The sequence below is a fragment of the Dermacentor andersoni genome, chromosome 11, assembly GCF_023375885.2.
Source record: "Dermacentor andersoni chromosome 11, qqDerAnde1_hic_scaffold, whole genome shotgun sequence".
Lineage (NCBI taxonomy): Eukaryota > Metazoa > Arthropoda > Arachnida > Ixodida > Ixodidae > Dermacentor > Dermacentor andersoni.
In genome coordinates, this window is record NC_092824.1 from 77,011,936 (window position 1) to 77,036,331 (window position 24,396).

At 42.8% G+C, this 24,396-nt stretch overlaps 2 protein-coding genes across 2 annotated transcripts; one reads left to right on the forward strand and one right to left on the reverse strand.

Moving 5' to 3' along the window:
• Nucleotides 1–111: 111 nt before the first annotated feature.
• On the forward strand, nt 112–17,215 carry wuho (tRNA (guanine-N(7)-)-methyltransferase non-catalytic subunit wuho). The gene is made up of 10 exons (XM_072285281.1): nt 112–321; nt 1,969–2,034; nt 2,185–2,358; nt 2,846–3,005; nt 4,400–4,512; nt 7,349–7,409; nt 8,140–8,312; nt 10,894–11,071; nt 14,111–14,219; nt 16,879–17,215. Exons 1-10 carry the CDS (start codon nt 242–244, stop codon nt 17,037–17,039), a joined length of 1,275 nt encoding a protein of 424 aa, XP_072141382.1. The 5' UTR covers nt 112–241; the 3' UTR covers nt 17,040–17,215.
• LOC126517630 (low molecular weight phosphotyrosine protein phosphatase-like) lies at nt 16,819–24,396 on the reverse strand. Its single transcript, XM_050167423.3, has 5 exons — nt 24,235–24,396; nt 24,066–24,139; nt 21,974–22,087; nt 21,160–21,321; nt 16,819–17,115 (listed from the first exon to the last, which is right to left on the reverse strand). Exons 1-5 carry the CDS (start codon nt 24,281–24,283, stop codon nt 17,032–17,034), a joined length of 483 nt encoding a protein of 160 aa, XP_050023380.1. The 5' UTR covers nt 24,284–24,396; the 3' UTR covers nt 16,819–17,031.

Below are 24,396 nucleotides of genomic sequence, written 5' to 3' on the forward strand. Positions count from 1 at the left end.
ATAATAGTTTATGGTATTTACTTGTGTTTGCCAGTTTGCAAAACTGCGAAATAAAAGTGAAATATTTGCAAAACTGGCTAAACTTAGAACACACTGCCTTTCACAGTTGCGGACCCTGCAGAGCACATGGCCGCGCGCTTGGCGAAAACAGAACAGCATAGCTTCTGCTCACGTCAGTCATGCGTTACTGTCAGTTGAATTAAGCAAATTACTTTTATATAACCCTACTTGCCATTCGAGAATGGCCTTCATACGGTGCATGAACAACAGGATCGCGCTGGTGTGCGTCGACTTGGTGTATATATATGAAACGAAAGACGGGTACGTGTTACATGTGCGTGACGGTGTACGACGCTTTTGCGTGACCTGTGACCTGTGAACACGGCACATTTTGTCCTCGTTTACGACATCTTCGGTGTAAGAAAGTCACAGGAGGCTGCAAGTTAATGTTAGAGTAAGAATACATGGTCAGCGTTTCTGTTACTGTGTCGTTTTGTTGCGGAAGCCATCGTGTAACAGGTGGTGAAACATCGTTGCTATACGTGCCCAACATGCAACAGCCGCTCTTACTGAAATTTGTGGGTAATAATCTGTGACAAATAGGAGTGGAACAGTGATACAGTTAGCCAACAAAGTCTTAATTACGCATTTTAATTGGATGAACTTTAGGCATATTATTGTGACCAAAGACGTTGCGTTCCCATTTCCCCCGGATGGTAGGGGATTCTGTGTAGAATCCGAACTAAATGTTGATTGAGAAAGCCGCACACACACACAAAGTCAATCATTGTTGTGATCAAAATTTGCAAGTTTATCTACGCTTGACTCATTCCCTCTTACAAAAAAAAAAAAAAAAATAATGGCGATTTAGCGGTAAATGCGACAGGGGACCTGGATACAGGACACCAGTTTCGATATATTATTTCCCAAAGTGTGGGACGAAATACACGGGCGTTCCAGTTCTTTTTGTGCTTTAATGCATAAAAGAATATTTTGTTTATAAAGTAAGTGGAACTACAATGCATTCTTACGGCGAGTTTGATGGCGCATGCCTCGACCGAAACTGGTGTCGTTCTGAAAATTCATTCCTAATGGACGCGCCTTGCAAACTCGCCGGCTACAATTCGTAAATTGCAATATGTGTCTTAATATAGTTAATGAAGTTAATTAGTGAATTTTCGTTAATTTGTTGAACATGTGTTTCGATTTATTTTGTGCCCGCCTCTCTGAATAATCCAGTTCAAGGACTAGAATTATGCTATTTGCAGCAGGCAATTTTTGAAAATTCCGCAAAACTTAAAAATTATCACCTTGTATATATACATACATACATGCAGCTCTACCTCATAACCGGCTTCCCACACTGCGCACATATACCCTCATTTCTCACTTTGACACTACTAATGCGAACACATAAAAGAACCCCATAACAATTGATAATAATACGTAACCACCAAAAAAACACCTAACAGATACATTTGGCCCTTGCTTCATACTCAATAATATGCTGCAACTTGTCACTCTCTAAAGCACTTCACCCACAAGAATACCAATAAATAGTACAATTCATTGAAAGGTCCACAACAAACGCCCTGGCAAGAAACAATTCTACTTTTTGCAGTGCGTGTATGCCTGTCTACAGCCGCAAATACAAGTTCTACATGCGCATTCAGTAGTATACAAGAAATAAGAAAGTCATTTCTATTTGCACTTTATGTAGATAAGATTTGTTGATTACTGTATGTAGGTTATTATGACATACCCGGGGACAGCTGTGAGTCCTACTGTGTGATATGATCACAGCAGTATACTACCTGTCCATAACAAAATGCAGCCACTAATTGGGGCTGCCTAAACTTCTCTCTCTCTATCCCCCGCCCCCCATAAACAAGTTTGGGAGGGGTGAGAGTACCTCTGCCCTCCTGCAGTTGACACTTATGGTCGTGACACTTACTTTCTTTTTTGCAGTGGTAGCTTTTCCAAAGTACAGCTCGCCATTCCAGAGGAGACTGGTGAATATTCTGGCCAACACAGGTAACGTTTGTGTAAAACTCGTGGCCAAATGGTGCTCATTGGCTGGCTTAGTAGGGTAGATGAAAACCTGTTGTTAGAGCAGTTATGTTTGCCTCAGTGCCACTGTACATCTGTACTGACATTATTCTTTTTTTTTTTTTTCCGTTCCAGTGAAGAGGAGGAAGACAGCAAATCGTCAGGAAAGAAAGACAAGCAGGAGGAACCTGGTTTTTCCTGCGCCAATTTCTCACCTTGTTCAACATACTTCATGGCAGTAACTCACTCAAAGAGACTCGTCGTCTGGAAGCGGCACAGTCCCGGAAACTGGGAAGCCATTTTCCAGAGGTTGGTATACACAAGGATGCATTTTGCATATGTGATTCTGTTACAGCATTACGAATAAGAATGCAAAGACTTTCTTGCTGTGGCTTCTGCTGGCCACAGTATTCATACACAGTTAACTTGTGCTAGTAGCCTCTTTTTTCTTTACATAAGCTGAGCACAAGACACTACAGAGCAGGCTTTTAATTTGAGCTTTCAGATTGTTTGTTTTGACAGAACCTTGGTAGAGGCTAGCTAGCCATCTACTAAATAAATAATGGTTGCATTGCATTCAAAAGGTAGCCCAAATACTCAAACATACCACAAGATCTGTGGGATTTGAAGAGGAAATTTTGGCCTTTGTCTTCATAACTAATCATCATCAAAGAACTGCAGATAGAATTTTTTAAATATACTCAACCAATCTGAACTAATTTATGGCATTAGGGAACAATACTAGAAATTTCGTTGCTCCCTCTCACTTCATCAATTTTCACCTTTCGTCTTGCAGGTGTGTGGTGCGCAAATGTGTTCAGGTCCGGATGTGCACTACCAAAGACACCATTCTTGTGGCAGACCGCTCTGGTGATGTCTATTCTTTCCACTTTGATGATCCGGAAGACTCCAGGGGTGAGGCCATCATTGGCCGCCTCTCCATGGTCCTTGACATGGTAGGCCTTTTCTCTAACCACAATGACTTCAATTCCATAGCTACAAGGCTATGGAATTGCCATTACTGAGTTAAGACATGCCCTGGCGATTCCTTGTTTCATGCTCCTGTTCAAAGAGGTAACAAGTGACACACATGTATACTCTTCATCTAGGTGTTTTTCTATGCACCAAAGGCTATAGGCTTAGCCTTTGTTTACTTTTGAACACAGCGGTGTAATCACTTTTTATGACCAAACAGTCAACTGGTTCTGTCCAGACATCGTAAGTGAGAACTCAGTGGAGGAACCTAAGGTTCTGCTTTTTTTTTTCTTCTTTGTAATGTTTTCTGATGTACGTCGTGTCCATTGACAACGAGGCTGGCCTATGTTAAATTGCTGAAACATCATTTACCAGTCTAGATTAGTAACCTCGTACTATAGTTTAGGGATCCTTTATAGGGACACTGTGACAAGAGAAAAAGGGAAGACAATTGAGCAAGACAGATGGGATCATCTTTTCTGAGATCTGTGTATGCGAGCAGCAAGTGTCACAGGGAGTATACGCAATGAGAGGTTACTGGCAGCGATACAAGCAAGAAACAATTTCTGGGGTTTTCCTTAGTAATCAAGAAGCACACGGCTATCGGTGACTACACAAGTGCAGCTAGTGTAGAATTGCGCCATTATATTTAGTTGGTGCACAAAAAGAAGTGCAGCTCCAGCTACCTACACAAAGCCTTTTTCATAGCAGAAGTTCAGCCTGAAAACTACACTTTCTGCACCACCGTTTTGGTGCATGTTGACAGGAAACAGATGTCGCAAAAGCAAAGCAACATTTCGTCTGCAGCCATTGGTGCTGTGGGTACACATCTGTGGAGATGATAATGACGCTTTGCTGCAGAGGTGGTAGCGAGGTGCTGGCGTGACCATGTGGCATGACCATGTGATCATGTCAAGGAAGGTGACCTTATCTTCCAAGGAGGTGCAGTAATCATCATCACAGATGACGCTATATGTAGAGGCTGTTTCAGACTCAGCACTGCTTTATTTGCATAGAAAAGCTGTATTAGTGAGCTGCACATTCGCGATATCTTTAGCTCTAGAGTATGTCACAATTTGTTGAAAGAAAACCAGCACTTCATTGTCTTTTATTGTTTACAGTAAGTGCGAACTCAGCCGAAGTATGTAGTCAGACACTTTTTGTCTGCTTATGTAGAAGACAATGCCTTAATTGGCTGCAAGCCAGTCAGGAAAGTGCAGCAAGAGCATCATAGCTTATGCGTGGCACTAGACGTCTTCGCAAGCCTGCATGAAGTTTAGGTTAGAAAAAGAATAGCCCCATTGAATTTCAGCCACGAATGCCTCATGTGTGCTCGATTCAATATTTAAAACTTTTGATTCCTCTTCTTTTGCAGATAATAGGTGAGCTAGACAGCTTCCTGGCAGTCTCGGATCGGGACGAGAAGATCCAAGTGTCATGCTATCCAAACTGCTACAACATTCGTACCTTCTGCCTTGGCCACACACAGTATGTGCTGCCTGGAGACACTGTTTTGTTAGATACGCCTTGGCTGGTTTTTACAGAGGTCATTTTCTGATGGAACATGGAAAGCTGTAAACTGTTTCTTTACTGGGCCTATAAAAATCAATCAATTTGATGAAAAGCTTTCTATGTGCTGTTAAATATTTCCATTGGAATATTTCTACAAGCAACGTCAAGTCTGAAAGGACGACTGAACTTTAACTATTTGTTAGAGTTGATAATTTTATTGCGATTGCAATTACATGGATACTTCAGGCGTATTTCAGCAGTCTTCATTGCTTTGAGGTTCCATATAAAGGCCAAGGGTGATAAAATTGTCGTCCCGTGCCATATGCTGTTTGTGCCAGTGAAAGCGTGCGAGGGTGAGCCAGCTATCGTGGCTAAATTTTGCACATGCAAAGGAGGGAAGCAAGGAGGAAGCGTGCCATCTTCCTTCGCATGCGAGGCTCCGGGGGTAGGGGAGGGAAGGGGGTCACGTTCTACTCCAGACGGCCGGCCACTGTATCTTGAAAGTAATCGGCGACGGGGACAGAGTCTGCCGCGTGCTGTTTTTTCGCGGCTCATGGTGTTGATGCGAGATGCAGCACAAAGGTCAGTTCGCTCGCTGCTGCTGCCACGCTTCCTCATTCCAGTGTTTTGACAGCGAGTTTTCATGATCATTGAGTGAGCTGCATTCATGTTTGCTTGTTCACGCATGACACCATGCTTGTTAACTTAGTTAGTATGCCTATGTTTATAAGTTTATAACGGCCGATAAAACTACTATCCTTACTTTGTATAGCTGTTCACTAATTTGATATCGCAATAGATGCTTCGCCTTTCGGGTGAAACTGCAACTCTTTAGTAGGTTGGGGAGTCTGGAAAAATGAAACTTTGGTACCATTGAAGCTAGCCTCCAGTGCTCCCAGTACTTCCTGACTAAAATGACGCAAAATTTTCGTTTTGGTCGGCTTGGCAACATAATCTTTAAATGGCAGCAACAGTGAGGACACGGAAAGTTCTCTTGGGTCGTCTAATTTTCTGATCCAATGTCTCAGCTGTTTTAACGATACCTCAAACAGCCATAGAGACTCATGAGTGCATGTTATTTTCATAATTGTATGCGACTAATATCAAATGCAACATTATTTTTCCTACCATTGGTTGCTTTTGCTTTTACCCATCAGTTTTTCAACAGGGCATGTACAATGTATTACAATCAAACATTCCCGTCATCCGTCATCTGGCGTTTTCGCTCGCACAGAAGTCTGCTGTCTATTTCAGTTCGACCTTTGACCAAAGCTTGACTGGTTGCCTAATCTCTTACATTTTGAACACCACCTGTGCCAGTGCCCTTATTCATTACTGCACAATATTGTGCAACACTACGCATTATTGTGCAGTACAGTACAGGAACTGAACAAACCACAAGGTGGCTCCAGCGCTACTATAATGTGCAGTCAAACAGTTTGCTTGCACAGAAATGCTGATCGAACACTATGATCAAGTAGGAGGCGGCTTCTGCATGCTCCCTGACCTGTCAGTCATTGCTTCACGAGCCTAAAGAATGTAGTAAAAAATAAACCAGGTGCGTGCTGCATTGAGTGAAAAATGCTTCCTGTACAAGAGGAACTTACCCATTTTCACATTTGCAAAGCTACTGCTTTCGGCATCGCACAAGCATCAGTAGGGCAGTATTAATGCCAGCAAATCTGCACAATAGTTTTTTTGCATGATATGACTTAAGAAATTTGGGAACTAAGAACCAAATGCATATTTTGTACATTTTCATTTTTATTTAGTTCTCTCAGAATTTACACTAAAAATAGCTAATTATTACTTTCATTATGTTCCTTGAGGTGGTGCTTCTGTCTAAGCAATTATTACTGCTTTACATTCATTCAAAACACCGATTATTTGGCTATAACATTATGTATAACAATACATGTTGATATAACACATTCAAACATGATAGCACTGAAAGTGAACACATTTTAATGGTAAGGAAAGAGTTAAGCATCCAACAACAATATTATATTTATTTGGATGCCTGTGGAAAGGTGTCTAGATGTCTCTTCAACACCTGCAACAATCGTGACACACTAACAGTTATGATAAAGAAATTTGGGGCAAGTGTATGCTTTAGTATAATGTCACCATTACTGCAGGGTCAGTTCTATGCTCGGTAGCTAAGTGGAATCATCGCAGCAAAGCTGATTCTAAAGTAGCCCCAACAGGCATAGGTATTGTTCTGCATTAACAGAATATCGGCATTATTTGGGAACTACATTGTGAATCGACGCGCACCTCATTCTTTATTGCTTGGTGGCCATGATGCAGCATTGCAGGGCAATCTGGCAACGTAATATGCTTGTTGCCAATATTACCGGTCTGTCATAGTTAAATATAAATAAATAAGGCATTCATTCATTCATTCATTCATTTGGCCACAGTTGTACTAGTATGACTCACATGAATTACATAAACGGGGTAAGTGAACCAATGCACGAACTAACGCACTTGAATGGGGTAACTCAAGGGAAAAACTGAATAAAGTAACTGAACACTTAAACTATGCTGAGTGTTGTAAGGCCTGTTGTTTTCTTGGAGCCGATTGTTGACTATTGCAGGCTCTAATTTCATTAGTAATACTGAAAACTATGTTTCATCACTCTTTTCCTGCAAAATCTGCTTTTGCCAACTTCAGGAGGTTAGTTGTGCAAATGAGTGGTTTTATGTACATCTAATAGTATTCTAAAATGACTCCTTTTAGTAATGTGTGTTTGCCTCATGTCTCTAAGTGCATCAGGTCTTGGCAAATTATATACTAAATCTTCCTTAGGTTTGTGACCTGCCTCGCATTGTTGCCTGGCCCACCAGAGCTCCTGGTTTCTGGCTCTGGAGTGAGTGCTCGTTTTTGTATGCATTCTTCTTCTTTCTTGTAATCACTAGATGTAATAGGCTTGCTGGTAGATGGTCTTCTAATTTGTTGTTGTGCCAGTACAGTGACATGGACATAGACTTTTATTTAATGTGATGCTTTTATTTAATGTGAGCCACCAACCTGTGCCTTGATATACTGCATTAATTTCCCATAAACTCAGAGGCATTTGACCCTGTACCAGTCGTCACTCATCGCATTTGCTGTCAAGCAATAAGCTCAGTATTGGGGTTGGAACCTGTAAACGAGTGCACCCTTGCCGTTCCCAAATGCGTGCCACTTGGCACTGAGAGGCAGCTTTCCAGCAAAGCTTAGACGTCCAATGGCTAAGCATGTATTACAAGCAAAATTTCGCCAGCAGCATAAAATTATTGCAAAATTCAGCGCAAAATTAGACACACTTTCTTAGATTAGATAAACGTAAACGCTAAGAACCACGTTTGCTCCCGCACAGCAAGCAATATATTCGATTTGTTTCAAGTATTCGTATCCTATTGAATATACAAGAATTTTCGAATACCCAGTTTCGAATCGAACACAAATATTAAAGATATAATAGTTGATAACATAAGCAAATTTCAAATATTATCGATATCTACACACAGTGAAGGCATAAAGTAGCCCATATACTTATAAGGGTGTACATCTTGTCATGTATATCAGAAATGTGATGCACATCTTGTGTGTTCCAGGATGGCACAATCCGGACTTGGTGCCCAGAGACCGGTCGGCAGCTGCACCGGTATGACATCAGCATCGAGAAAAAGGTGGCAGACTCTGAAGGGAAGGTTGACACACGGGCGCCTGCCGTGAAACGTATAGCTGTGCAGCCCATAGGCACAACCATGGCCTGCCTCATTGATGGGTACGTGATGTGTGCTCATGACATGCGTCCACGTAATTCTTGGCATTGTGTATCAGGGGCTGGCAAAAGGTTTATCTCACTGCAAGTCATCGCAGACGCATAAGCAAATGCATTCTCTCGCCAAGCTATGCTTCAATCAAATCAGATTTTGTTCAACATTGCAGATGTTCTGAATTGGAAGTGGAAAGCAAGCAAGCGACAACAGTCATCGAAAACTGGAACCCTTCATTCCAAAGCATTAATCTATCCCCTGTTCACTTGGCCAGTAACTGCGCTTGCTTCATTTTTACTAGCTATTCATGTTACTGTTAACATGAATAGCTGTTAACATGAATAACAGGAATAGTTAACAACATTTTGGTGTAGGCAAGGTCTTGCCTCTCCCACACTGAACCATCAAACAAAACACATTGCATGATCTGTTTCATGAAAGAAATTTAATGTTTACCCTCATGTGGGAGGTAGTATCATGGGAAAGAGATAGTATCATATGACGATTCCCACTGTCTTTCTTGTTCCAGATATGTTGTAAACGTGTTATAATATGCTCGTGGCAAAGGGCTTAGTTCATATTTCATATGATCACAATGCTACTTCAAACATGCGTTTTACATGCATCTTTTCAGCTCGAAGGTAGCTAAAAGATTTGGTTGGCTGGCTTCCCGTTAAACGTATTCCATATTTGCTCTAGCTAAAAGGCACTTTTCAATTTCTTGCACAATGCTTGCACCAAGTGAAAACCGCTCCCACAACTAGCAAGAGACGCTGTTTAGTGAAAACTGTACAGGTTTTCTTGGCGGCACATTCTGCATGTTACTCCAGGGTAGTATTCTCGCACGATCACTTTCGGGATACAATCACTTTCGTGAGATTTCACGTGTGCAGCACTGGAGTGTCGCAGTGTACGGCTGGCGGCGTTGTTGGTGCTGTAGGAAGAGAGCGAGCTTGGCAAAGTGCCAGAAATGCTGTCGGCCGTATGTGCCAAAGCATACCGTGTAGAGTAACACAATATCTTGTGAAAGTGATTGCGCATGAATGCCGCTGCAGATGAAAACAATGACAAACGAGACGGTATGCACTGAGCATGTCACAGACAATGTTGTGAACAAAACGCTACATACAAAAGAATGCAGTTCCGGTTGACAGTTTTGAGTGAGAGAAAAATATCAGGGAGTACAATTTGTTGTTTTGAAGTTGTCGGAATGCAAACTTTGACAGGTCGCTTTGTCATCAGCATAATTGAAATGTGAACAACTGTTCCTTGAAGTCGTAAGGGAATGCAGTGTGCCGACGCCTAGCAGCCACATATTAAGTATTATGTGGACCCAAGTCCACATTTTGGAGATTGAGATTAAGCTGCTAGTCTGTTACAAATTCAAGTGAAGCTGAAAACAAAACAGTGCAGTCTGGTCACTTTCAACATTAAATTTATGCTGGTAGCCACACATGGTGAATAGTAATCTAGCCACTGTCGATAAAAGCATACTGATGGCATTTCATTTGAAGATAAGAGCAAATGCTTGGACGATCAAACTGAATTTTACTGCAGAGGAAATTACCTTGCGCCACTGAATATATTGTTTTTAGGAGACATATTGGCATGAATTGAGATTTTCTTCACAAATGAAATAATCCTTGGCCTGGAACAAGTGCAGATAAATTTTTGGGTTCAGAATCAATCACACTGACTGATTGTATACAGTCGAATGTTATTATAACGCAGTCACATCAAACACGATAATAGCTTCATTGTATCCGATATTCATTATGAGTATATGTACTCATAATGTACACTCAATATACTCATGCGTATACTCATACGTGTAACCTACATACGTAGTATATTCATATGTGTATACTCATGATAAGCAAGAAAAATCCCGATCAGGTCTATGTGAAGGAAACACAAGCAGGGTGCCCTACAGGACAGCAAAAGGGTCTCCTGCAAACTTAAATTGCCAGTTGGCAGCCTTCCGTGCCAGTATGAGACATAGGGGCAATAATAAATTAGTGTGTGAATATAAATGAATATAAGTGAGTATGGGTTTGTGAATATTCAAAAATTTCAAATAGCAAATGAAATATTGCTCTGTTTGATTCGGTCTTCAAATCAAATAGTCACTATTCGTATATACAAATTTTTTTTTCTAATAGTTTTCAGATGGTTCAAATCGGCAACTGAGCTATGAATTCCATCCGTACGACCATAGTAGGCATAAAACATAAGAAGCTACATTGTAGAGCATGCAATATCCCTTTGGGAGCCAGAATTTTCCAATGAAACTGCCATTACTTGGCATCTGCAAAGAGTCCTGGGTATGTGAATGAACTGCGTATTTGTTTCTAATGCTGCATTTGTGCTTTAGTAAACGATGCTTCATAATGTACCGTGTAATGACAGAAACTTACTAATGTTATGAATAAACGAGGATACGAAGACCAATGGGGGGGATGGATGTTTATCATTTTAAAGCTAATTTGAAAAATATTCTATATTTGAGTCAATTCACTTTGCTTCTGGCACTGTTTCATTCGTATTTGATTTGGTCTCAGAAAGTGCTGCCCTGCATTCTGTGCCTAGGATTCCAGAAGTGCTTCTGCTAGGCTGGCTGGGCCCCACAGCCGGCTGGAGTCGCCTGCAGACCCTTGCTGTTCCATGCTCACCTGACGACATTGCATTTGATGAAGACGGCCATCTCTGGGTGGCTCTCACCAGTCCTCCATCAGTGCAGCTTTTTGCACTTTCCTCGGAGTCAAATGTGAGTCTTTGCACTGATATACACCCTGCTCCACTCGGACAGGGCTATACAAGTGGAGGACTTTCTATTGCCATGAGGGGAACACTACAAGGGCAGAGCACCTTCAGGTGTGTTACTTGGCCAAGTATTCTGGCGTTTGGCAGCGCTTTTGGTTTCTTAGAAATACTGAGTTAGCACAGCTTCTATGTGTGACAGTTTTGCATTTACCCAAACGTGAATGAGAGAAACCTGAAAAATAAGCCAAATTTAATGCTCAGTTCTCTATGTTGCCTTATTCTGCTGCTGTAGATACCATATTCATACGATTATAAGGCGAGGGTGCCAGTTGGAGGACCCGAGAAAAGAAAATATCGCCTTATGGTGTGGCTTCACGGCATCGCGGCGATTGTTGCCGTAAAGCACACTATCGGAATTCTCACTGCCATGAAGCCCCACCTAAAGGCATAATTTGCCTATGGTGACCTCGAGGCTGAAGGTTCTGGGGAAAAAAACCTCTCCTTATATTCGAACAAATACGATGCTTGCATCTTCTTTTCCCCAGTTTAAAGTAATGCAGATGGTAATATGAGCCTTTTCTCAAGAGTGCCTTTACTTGTGCGTTATTTGCCGTCATTACCACAGAAAGTTGTCTGCGAGTATAGTTACCTACAAACCAATGCCAAAGACTAAGAATACTCTTTCATGACAAGTATGCCTCTAGTAGCAATATGAGACGCTACACACTATGTACAACAGAAAACTGCCAGTATTACTTGACTTTTTCACCTCATTGCTCGTTTACTACTGCTTTGTGCACCATTGTGTGGAGAGTATTATGTTGCGCTTCTTTACAATTCATAAAGAAGGCAAAGGCTTCCCTGTTGCTTGTGGAAAGCAGACAGGATCAACACAAAGTGCGGCAAAGACAGCTGTTCACTGTAAAAACTGTGACCTGTACGATCAGTCATTATAATGCATATAGGCATTACATGGTGAGCACTTCAGCCAACAGCACGCCCCATGGCGAATGCTTTGTGGCACACGAAGCAGACATTACATAGTAAAAACACAGCAACTGCACTGTGATCAGTGTGCTTTACCAAACATGTGAAAAGTTGTGGCTCTCAAGTGACCTTTTGAAGTGACCTTTGGGAGTCGGGTGTTCTTGCGAAGCGCATCAAACTAAATTTTTCTCTGAGTAACACATAGGCAGGCTTTATATTCAAATGCTATGTATTGTCATTGTGTTACTGAACATTGTGCATATTCTGTATTTAATTATTCAAACAAAACTTAAGATATTCTGATGAATGATTGTAATTAGGATAATTAATGCTCCTTAGATAACATGGCCTCTTCGCCACTATCATTGTCTCTTGAAGGCATCTAGTAATTAACATACAAGTCCTCTTCTTCAGTTTCTGCATTGTTCAAAAGATGTGCGGACTTTTTGTGCTGGTCCACTGTGTAAGATAACAAGAGAGATGAGCAACACCAGCAGTTGATCAATTTTGTCAGGCCATCTGTTGTATGATAAAAAGAACCTACTAAAGGAATTTTAGTTTAACCAACTTCTCAGTAGATGATGCAACAAATCTATGGATTTTTCACATTCACAAATTATCTCAACCACAACTAGGAGTCTGCATTAGCGGTGAGATGCGTGTTCGGACGTGGCACATAAAGGATGAAAGGGGTAACAAAAGACTTTTTGAACACAATAAAAAAATGTTTCCCATCTGTGGGCAATGCTGGTGTAAACATCCGAGCCAAATATCACTCTGCTGCATGCAACAGAGAACCTGCAGTCTCGTATAATGTAGATCGTTTACACTTCCCTGCAGCTTTCCAAACCTTCACGCTGTTCATGCCTTAGTGAACGTCAATGGTGACGTTACAAAACATGCGAGGCCCATAATGCCAGCCATCAGGCACACACATCAGGAAATAGTGAAACAGCAGGGGACACCCCTCCTACCCCCATCCTGTAACCGCTTATTTGTTGCCTTAAGGTGCCTTTATCAGTTTTATAACTGCGTGAACAAACGACTGCAGAGAGAGAGGTGTATCATATTAGAAAGAAGGGAGATGATTGTGTCAGTGACACCTCAGTTTATCTGTACTACAATGAGATTAGGTTTATTGATGAACGTAGTTAGGTTGCGTGTTGCTTGAACAGAAAGTTTTTGGGTGATTATGGTTTCTCCACGCACGCGCTATAAAAGAAAGAAAATCTGCGCCTGTCCTTGTGTGCTCTCTCTCTCTGTGGTCGTTTGTTTGTGCAGTTATAAAACTGTTTGCTAATATGCACCAACTCACACAACAAGAAGTTCTTCTACCCTTTATCAGATGGCAGCCCTAAATGGCTACCACAAGTGCACTGCAAAAAGAAAAGAAAGGAGTGCTAGGCAAAAAACATTGCTATCAGTGCTGCCACAGCTGATAAGAACTGGTGAGTTGAGGGGAAAATAAGCATTGCACTCACTGTATATATTCATTCATATTGGGCCCTTTTTTAAAAAATTATTCAAATGAGCATGTTGCTCAGTTTACAAAAAAAAAGATACTTCAGAGCTTCTTTCAAAAAGGATGTTGCATTCACATTATCAAATGCATTGCACAAATAATTACAATGCTTTCATCCTTTCATGTTCTCAAATACTACATTCCCGCAACCACCTTTTGTGCAAACTGCCTCAAGGTTGGAATGACCTTGGCAGCTCAGTATTGCTTATAAAAGGTCTTGTGCGCTTTAGAACTGCTGTGTAGAAATAGACTTGTCTGCATCGTAATCTTCACTGCTGCCGATTACTCTTCTATATGCCGCTTTCTGATGTAATGCCCATTCTCAGGACCCTGGACGCGTTAAAAAAATAACATAAATGGGGGCTGCATCTGCGAAGGCGTGAATGTCCAGAATTAAAGGCTCCATGGTAGTCTGTCTTACCATGCGTAAAATGGCGGTCCGACATAAAAGGGACACGCACATTATTAAAAAAATGACGCTTTGACTTTTGCTTCCCGTAATTCATTCCTTCTGGCTACACATTTTTCGTGCAGGGATGTTGGCAGCAACGGGAAGTTCCCGCTGATCTGCCATCTGCCGGTGAACTCCCGTGGGCACCGCTTCTCAAGGACGTCAGCTGGACGCTGTGCCAAAGCCTCCAAAGCAAGTGTGCCCATCCAAATTGTATTGTTGTTCTTATCTGTTACCCAATGGTAACAGGCAGCTCACAGTGTCACTGCAATGTAACAGTAGTGCCACTTCTCACCACTGCAGCAACACACCCCCCACAGTGACAGATGGCACCACCGTTTCGTTGTAGAAAAATCAAGTATCGCAGACAGACAACACGCACTTGCCATTGCCGTGAATTGGCATTGCTTCAGACAGCATACGGGAGCATGCAAAAGAAATACCCCTAAAGAAATACGGGCCATCTCCACGAGAAAAAAATTTTCATCTAGGGCAAAAAGCACTTAGTCATCGTCAAAACAGTCTCCAATGGAGTCAATAGTTCAAGTTTTCCTCCCGCTGCTCGAGCAACTCTGGATTAATGTTGAGTGCCACCAGCAATGTCACCTTCACCTCGCAAACCGTATTAAATCTCTTTATTTTGTTTTCTTTGTTAAAAATACCGAAAAAAGGATATCACAGGGAGCTTGCCAATCCCGGGAGGTTAAATACCATGTCATAGCCAAAGGAGCATGAGCTACAGCGCTGTTGTGATGTAGTAGTTCTGCGTGATGGAGAAACCAGTCACCCAAATTCCACAATTTTGCATTTTCGTATCACCTTCCTAATACCTCCAAGTAACATTGCTGTGACAGTCTTTCCAGCCGGAACAAATTCCCGCTTACAGTTCCACAAATGCTGAAGAAAAAAGAAACACCATCATCGTCGTCTTCACAAGGGCAAACTTGTCACTTTTCTTTTTTTTCCGGTCTTGGTGAGGAAGGTGTCATTTTTTCAATCCTGGCACAAAATCAAATGAGAGCTTTTTGTTGTTGTTTTCTTTGTCTGTCTGCGAACAGGCAGGCGAAAGAATGTGGCAGTACGTCTCATGCCTAATTCCACACGATACACTCACAAGAGCTCCAACTTATGCCAGCAGCTTCTGAAATTTTGTCAATTTTGTAGTGACTGCTCTCGTTGGTTTATCGTGGAACCTTTTCAACTATCTTGTACCTTCTATTGGTTGAAGGTCGTCTAAAATAAGAGTGGTCTTGAACGCCAATTTCTCCTCCTGGGACCAGTCAAAAACGTGTACACCTCAGTGCCTCCTCCATAAACAGCTTTTGCAGCATTTCAAGTGTTTTTTTTTTCTTTTTGGTCGTTTTTCCAAACAGCAGTCAAGGAGAATGTCAAGGAGGTTTGCTATGTATTATAAACAGATGTCATGATATCAAAAAAGTAGGGAAACAACTCGTAATACATTTTAGGCAGATGTCGGCCTGGCTGCTAATCTGTAAAGGGTCTACCTACACCCCCCTAGTGGGAGAACACAGCAATACAACTACGAAGAGCTGCATGAAGCCTCTCCGGTCTTACTTTCTTTTTTTTTGTTCCCCCGCTCTTACATGTTCTCCTCGCTTGTGCGTTAACACTCGGAGGCATCAAATCGGTTTTAAAAATATTTAATAACTCATTAACCCTTTATTGATATTTACAGAAAATTTTTAAAGAAAACATTTTTTGCCAAGCTTCGGTATTGAGTACAAACTTTCTGGCTAAATGTGGCTAAACGCTGAATGACCGGGAATTTTCGTTGTTGTTTAGAACAGGAACACAGGACGAGAACGAAAAAGTTTAGCAAGCAAGTTGCTTTCTTTTGAAAACACAGTCAGAGAAGACCAACTGCAAGATCTCCAACTGCAGTAGTGTCACACATCTGACGTAAAGCAAATGAAACGTACACCTTTGTTCATATATCATGAGAGCTCTTTGTACAAATTACAAACGAAGCATTAGGTGACGTGGGGTGAAGGCCACTTCCAGTTTTCTGCTTGGTGATCGTGCCTGCTGCAGCAGGCATTCCACAGCATTCCAGCAAGATTGCTGCTAGATAAGGACGCTCGGGTTCGTGAGCGGTGTAAATGCCATGTCACTGATGGGCTTCTGATAAAGACGTGACAGTTGCACTCAGCTGTCGTTTTGGTTTACCAAGTTACAGAATTCGTTACGATGCAGACAGTAAGCAGTGTCCACTTTTTCAATGCCTGAAAACGGTTATGCTCGGATGATTGGCTTCAAACATTGCATTAGGATCCATCGTCTCGATTCCGTGCCAAGCATGCCGTCTTGGCACGATGCCGGTAATGTTGTTACCCATAGAGGCCGTCGTCACCGGTCCCGATGCACGCGAAGATGATGAAAATATCACTGGCTGCATTCTGAAAAGGCACCATGTGGTCTGTGTGTGGCCAGAGGGCTTCTATTCTCACAGTTTTGCTTATCTTGAAATGTTTTCCCATTTTTACAGCTTCGACTTATCAGGTGTTTACTGTATTTGGATGACAAAGGGCAAGCACAGCGCTCTCTTTGTCATCAAAGTATAGGGTGTAATATTAATTCTATCACCATCATCATCATGATAGAATTCTATCACGTTGCACCAACCAACCCCATCCTACTTACTCTTCAGATCAAGAGACTTTGTTGTGACCTCATGTCTCACTCCTTTTGACTAGCGCAATTTGTCACTTTTGATTGAATCAGTTGAAGCTGCAGCTGAATTTTTTCAGCAAATGGAGCACTCGACGCGCACTGAAAAATAAAAATTCGTTTATTCATCAATACGGCTAACAAAACGTTTGGGCTCGTGCAGGCAAGCCAGCTGCCACAAACGGAAGTTGTAGCAGCCTGACTCAGCTCTACAAGCAGTGGTTCGACAACGAGCACAGTTATCTGGAAAAGAAGCGACGACGCCTGGAGGAGGCAGCCGCCGGCACGCCCAAGCGAGCCAAGCTGGAACCCGCACTCAGCTGACCACCTCGTCCAGGAAGGCCTTGCAGCAGCGCAGGCACTGTTCGTACACGTCCTCGAAGCCCTGGCTTCCGCTGTCCTGTCCAAAAGAGGCGAAGAGCGCTCGCTCAGGGTCGATGCCGAACGGTGGTTTGGGAAGGGGGTGCAGTCAGTAAAACCAACTGGAGGCACCGAACAAACCGAGCGTGCCACCCTCTTGATGGGCATGTCCGACAGACATAGATCAGCAGAATAAGCACATTCCCACTCACATTCAAAACTACTTTTGGTAGACTGTGTAATCACTCATACTCGTGCACCCACACTCGCATTCCTACTCGTGCTCACCGATGCTCTCTAGCATTCATGCTTACTCACACACTCGCGTCCACTCGAATTCATTGTCACTGACTTTCATTCATACTCACCTAACACCTTTGAAATGAGTGTGGATTCTGTATGCTGACCTATGCCGAGGGGCAAATCTAAATGTGCAAGCAATGCGACCTTGTCTTACACATGGCCATTTAGATGTGCCATGAGGGAGTGCTACTTGGGTCGTTCTCCACAATGCCACACAATCCGTGTTGGACTCAGGTGAGCATGATGTTTGACCTGATTAGGTTTAACATCCTGAAGCAATGTAGAGGCTATGAAAGACGCTGTAGATTCATTCAAACTATTTGGCATGAAATCGTTCAGTTCAGTCTAAAAGCGATGAACACGTGGAAACACTTGTCTGACTATTTTTTCTGTGTGTGCGTAATTTTTAGCACTGGACACCCCTCAACAGTTATGCAAGACCAACTAGCCCTACAGTCAGTCATTCTTGGAAAGATGCAATGTAGTATTTTGCATACAAAGGAGATTTACTATGAACTCTGGTGAGCTGGGCAGTTCAGGGGCCCCTATTTAGTCCCCACAGATTCAGTGCTGTTCTGATATGACGAATATTTTCAAGGTCCTTGCCCATTTATCTGGGAACTTGCTATCGTTCAGGTCACGAAAGCAAATTCGATGCTACTATCAACTTCGAATGCCATCCACATGCTGCCGCAGAGGAGTACTGAATTTCAACAACTTCATATGGCCATCAAGTGTGTACTTACTCCCTGTGTTTGTCTCGAGTGACACTCGGATGATTTAAAAGAAGCATGTAATAAGACTGTTACAACCATTTATAGAATTTCTATTGCACAGATAGTCATACTGTGCCTTATTTACTTGTGTATGAACCTGCCTTTTCTTCGAGAAAGTTGACATAAATCTGGGAGGGGGCGGGCTCATTACACAGGAAAAAAAAAAAGCTTCAACATATTTATTTGCAACAGTCGAAATTTCATATCACTGCGGAGCCTCTTCAGGTAGCCGACGTTTTCCTCCCCACAAGGAAACTTGCCTTGCATTGGTCCTCGAAGCACGTGACAATTTATCTTTGTATCTCAAGCCCAATCTCGTTTTCTCCAGTAGCGCACACGCAATGGGTCGACTCTGAAATGCCGTCCATCGGCACGGTTCCCCTGCTCTAGGGTGTGCTCTGCAACTTTCAGTTTGAGACCAGTTGTATCAATCATGTAACGGCCCCTTGAATGATGCGCAGCGCCCAGGGAGATCAACAAAAAAAAAAATAATAATAAGTCATGCAGCGGTGAACCTCAGAGTGATATGATGGGACCAAGTGGGCGTAGCCTCACTTTGTTCCGTTACTGCGCTAGCATGGTGCTAGAAGCGACAATATTGCAATGGTGAAGCATCATGTACTATCATCACCATCAATGAAAACACACGGTCGACAAGCTTCATATCTGCATCGCATGCGTTTGCGTTACCCGTGTTTAGCGTAAATCACTTCAAAAGTTGCCTGCGGTATCACAGCACGATCTGATAACATTGTGATAGTAAATAACGCTGGCCAATCAAGCCGAGATAAAGTGGACATTCTGAACACCAGCCCTTGAGGGCCAGGTGCGCATTTTTTATGCGAAATAAAAACAAGTTAATTCTCAAGAACAAAAGTGGGACATGGATTCCTTGTGAGAGTAAATACGGCAGTTTCCTGTTTAACACGCTTAAAGCAAGTGCTATCTTTCTTAGACTTCTGGTTCTAAAGCACTTGAACAGACATGATCCTAGCTGTGAAAAACAACTCTTTCGAGAACTATGCTTGAAACTAACTATGCTTGAAAAGCTAACTATGCTTGAAGCAGACTAATACTTTTTAGTCACAGTGCTCACTGTTGCCATCAGGAGTTATCATCATGGTATTTAATCACTTTAAATATGCACATGTGGCATTGACACTGAAAAAAAAAAAGGCATTTCAAAAGTTAAAGCCTCCGCATTTAATGACATGAACCAAACTTTGTGTCCTTTTGCACTTCAATTATCTGTGCCAAATAATATACTTCAACGTGTTGTTATCACTGGCTTTACTCAACAATAAAATATAACACAAACATAGACGTTTCGCCACCTATGTGCACTATGCGCAATGTAGCCACTTTAGCACCGGGCCCAAGAAAATTTGTGGAATCATGGTTTATCCGTCACAATCAATCTGCATGCAATTCAAACTGTGGCCCCCTGCCGGATGTTTACGGCAGTATCATACATAAATAGGATGTATTTTCTCATTTGTTACCATTTGCGTACTGACGATGCCACCCGCATAGGTGGCGAAATGTCTATGTTTTTGTTACATGTTATTGTTGAGTAAAGCCAGTGATAACAACACGTTGAAGTATGAGTTCCCCTGGCTTTTCGAACATTTTTTTTGCCAAATAATATTACGGCAGATCATTTACTTTTCCGGAAAATGAATTTTAAAGATCGGTTACGTGTTCCCGACTCATGCCCACAAATGTATGACTTTTTACTGGCCACCATGTGTTTGTGACATCAGAGGCTACACCATCACCTCAACCAGAACGACGAAGCTGGCTCCTTCTTCTACGAGACGATGGCCGACAATCATAATTTTGACAGACGTGATAACCGGTGCTTCTCTTCGTCTTGCTGCAGCGCAATGCATTGAGCTTGGAGCATGCCAGCTGCCTAACACGGCGGCAAGTCAAAACTAAACGGCAATCCTTCAGAGCTCATATCACTGAAATCGCCACTGTCTAGTTTGAAAGAGCTGGCAAAGCTCCCCGTGTCGTCAGAAGACATCTTCAGCCTTGCTTTTTTGGCATTAGCACCACATGTATTGCGTATTTACATTACGGTAGTGTAGAATCTGATGTCATTGACTTGTCACAGACATCACATAAAGCAGCTACCCATTTCGGTACATCGTTTATTGCTTATTTAAAATTATTTATTACTTTCTAAGCAAATTGAACCATCCTACCGGTGATCAGTGCCAATATCCTAATATGGTTCAAAAAGGGCACCTCCGGTGCCCTTTAAGTACATCTAAGCAGACGATGCCTGGAGGGTATGAAGTAATTTCCAGTATGTCACCTACGAAATGTCTACGCAAATGCCTAATCTCGCAGGTCATGCTTGGGGCCACCGCGTTCTTAGTCATGCGTCAGTTGGGGGCAATGGTATACCTACGCTATCTGAAACTAAGCCTTTTATGCAGCCCAAAATTTCTTTGCAGTTGGCCTCAACTTATAAATGTGTGCGAAACATTACTTGAGTGCAGCATCTTTCCTTCTTTTAAGTTGAGGGGCAACACTGTGATCTACTCTGTGTGGTCAGGGAAGAGCTTCAAGTAGAGGGACAGTTTTGCCCAAGTGGAAGTTATATGGATGTGTAGCAGTTCCATTCATTACAGGTTCTCAGAGCGAAATCATTTGCAAGAAAACCTTATATCAGTCTTGAAAAGAGAAACTTTAGCCTGGCATACTGGGGCTCAAGTCTAACAAGAATGCTTATACTCTGGATTTATTGTCGCCAGTACTCCCAGTGCGGCATCATTTGCTTGGTGAGGTCAGAAGCGAAGCAAAGCGCCGCACTCACGTGTTTGTAAGTTTATGCCGCAAAATTGCAGAGATGGACTGGAAAGACACAGCGCAAGTGCTAACTTCAACATCGGAGTTAGCCCTGCTGTCGATCTCGGTAGTCTCACATTATAAACTAGCGGAAATGTCACACCGACAAGGCTGGAGCTCAATCCGCCACTATCTAGTGCACTCACATAGTACGGATCTCGAATAATTGTCTTCCCCTGGGGGTCGTACTTCCCCAGTAGCTCTATTTGCGCCTTGCTGCCTTTGGGCGCCAACTCGCGCAGGTCTGAGATGTTGGCCTCGTCCATGCCAAAGATGTACTCGAAGCGGCCAAAGTCCTCGGTCGTCACCTGCACGTGTCCACAGGGGAAAGCTCTAAGGAAAAAGCTTCAGCACGGCCCAGACGTGCATGTGGAACACCGGAATGTTCTCTCCCTAGGCAACCACTGAACCGATTCGAATGAAATTTGTAGCATTAATGAAAGTTAAATCTTAGCGACTGTTGGTAGCAGATCTTTTGCTAGTGTCCCTAGTCGTTTTACAAAAATTGCTCGTAACCAGTAAATTTTAAGAAAGTGGTGCATGAGTTTACAAATATGATTGACTTTTTAAATTATTACTATTGATCAATTAATGGGTTTTAACGCTCGAAAGCAACACACGGTCTGTGAGAGACGCCATAGTAAAGGCCTCTGGGCTACATTTGACTAACTTGCACAAGGTAGAGGAGTTTGTATTCTCCCATTCCTCCTCTATCAGAATGTGACTGAGAATTAAATCCATGACTTCGCGCTAAGCAGCAGTATACTGCAGCCACTGAACCATCACAGTGGGTAAGTTCACAACTATCCTTTCTTCAATGAGACGCAAGAGAACATCACCAGAGGCAAGATGCGCAGTAGTGGATAGCGACACTTTTGCATCTGCATGGGAAGCTCTGAAACACTTCCACATAAATGCATAAATGTTAAAGATGGCCACTCGCGTGGCACCACAACTCACCAGCCTGGCCCGGTGATCCATGTCGACATTGTGGTCCTTCATGCACTTGACGGCACGCCTCTCAGGCTTACTGCCGACATGCCAATCGCCAGTGGCCGCACTGTCCACGTCCCACTAAGTGGGAGAAGGGTCAGGTGAGAAGCAGTTGCGTTCGGTTAAGGTATTCAGAGGTAGTACTCTGTTGCAGACTAGTTGGTTCATATGGAACGAGTACTGCACTTATTTCACCAACAAGGACAGAAAGAATGGGGTGCAGTCCTTTCTCTCCCGCTTGTTGAAGTTTGCACAGTACATTATTTGTTTAGTTAGATATTTACTTCATGATGAAGTGCTCTTTCAATATCAGTCATCCAGCAGATAAAATAGAAAGCTAAATATGTGATGCGAGAGAAAGGTAGACATCAGGGACTACAAAAGACTAAGCATGTGTCGACATGTTGTAATTGAAATTAAGAAGAAGAAGCAGAATGTGACAGGTGAGGTAATGCATTCATTTAGAAGCATGTCATATTAATGTCATACTGTCTGCCAAGGGAGAAGAGACTCGGTAAAGTGCACCAAAGGATTAGCTAGAGTGGTGATATTAAGAAATGTGCATATGTAGGAGGGGGCTTGGTTTATGAGAGTTGGAGATCAGTGGCAGTAACAATGAATGGGGAGGCCTTTGTCCCACAGTGGATTTAGATAGCCTGGTGGCAGGCAGTCGATAGCCATCCTTAGGCGACTGCCGTCTCCCAAACTCCACCAAGAGTATTGTGCTTGTGAGGGCAGTGCTAAAAAAATAGCTGCAATTAGTGGCCGACTGCTCCTACTCTTTTACGTGGAAGGGCAGATTCACAAACTCTGCTTGCTGTTACAACACAGACAGGCAGCCAACAAAACATTGAAAAGTCTCCACCAAAACGTAGCTTGCTGTTTGTAAAGATTCCATTTACTATTAAGGAACAAGCATAGAAGACAAAATGGCATAATGTCACCAGGCAAACTTCTTGTCTCCTTTCTTTTTTAATTCACAAGGTGAGCCAGCTTTCCTCGTTAGGAAACATCACAGTCGCTGGTTACTGTACAGGTGCCAAGTTTTGCGAGATGAAATACGTGCTCTAGTCGACAGCAGTCGAACAAAAAAAAATTAAGGGACACCGTCGAAGCCAACATTTCGACAAATGGACTTGTATACGTCAGGGAATTATGCTATGCTGATGCCCACAAGAGCAAGTCTCATTAATTTTGCTGCTTCAATCAGCTGGAGGAGAGTTCAGTGCCATAGGTTAAGTCTCTGTTGAACCATCGCACTGCGCAAAAACAATGTAGACAGTAGACTGATTTTAAGAAGAGGAGGCAGGTTTCTAGCTGGATAACCCGTATGAAATGTGCAATCAGCAAAGCAACTCTGAAATTGCCACAAACAGCAACGCTTATTGCGAACCAGCATGTATCTAGGCGGTTCCATATGGAAAGCGTACAGCAGATTCACGTGGCGCAGTTTTTCTGTTTCCTTTTTCAACAATTAATTGGGAGCCAGCCGAATATCAAGCAAGTGGCGGCTATCTAGAGCAGCCGCAAACAGCTGGCGAAACGAGGCGTTCTTTGTAAGCAAACGTCAGCTACGGGAAGTGCTAAAGCGGGCCAACGAACTGCAGATAAATTATTTACACATCCACCGGAGCTGTCCGGCGAAAAGACGACAAACTGCGAACTCTGCTCTCGTCACAGTTCGAAAGCCCGCGTCCATATCAAAGGCAGCTGCAGCTTGCAGTCCTAGACGAGACGAATTTTTCAGCGTCTACTATTCTACACGCTATCTCAAGTAAACATAAGCTGGTGATAAAAGATAAATATGAGAACGGTCGTCGGAATTGCACGGCAACTTTGACGGGCAAGAGGATGCATTCAACCGGTTTTCCTTGTTTTATATGCGGTGTTTTTAAGCAGGTCTGAGCGTGAAGTGTAAAAGGTTGGAAGTACTCAAAATATCTGGCACAGGGATCACAGAAACCGGCCCGCGGCTTAGTTCGCAAGCACGGCTTCCTCTCGTGCTATGAATCTTGTTTGTAAGTGCAGCCGTGAGCAGATGTGCTATCGTACAGCTTACATCATCCAATACGCCTCTCTCCTTAGCGACGTGCCTGAAGACAGCCTCGGCAATCGGGGACCGGCAGATGTTCCCTGTAGAGAGAGAAAAAATAATTAACGCTCTTGACTGCCGGCCGCCACACCAACAGACAATCCAAATGAATATGGCTTGTCTACTCTTCGCTTACCGAGACAGACAAAAAGTACCGAGTGAGAAGGCTCAGTTTCTGACATCATGAAAGCTCGGGAGGTGCAGAAAGAACAGCGCGATCACTAGTTTTCTACAGGCCGCAGGACCACAGCACGATCGCAACAGCAGACAATCTTTCTGGCTTCGGCCACTTCGGCTA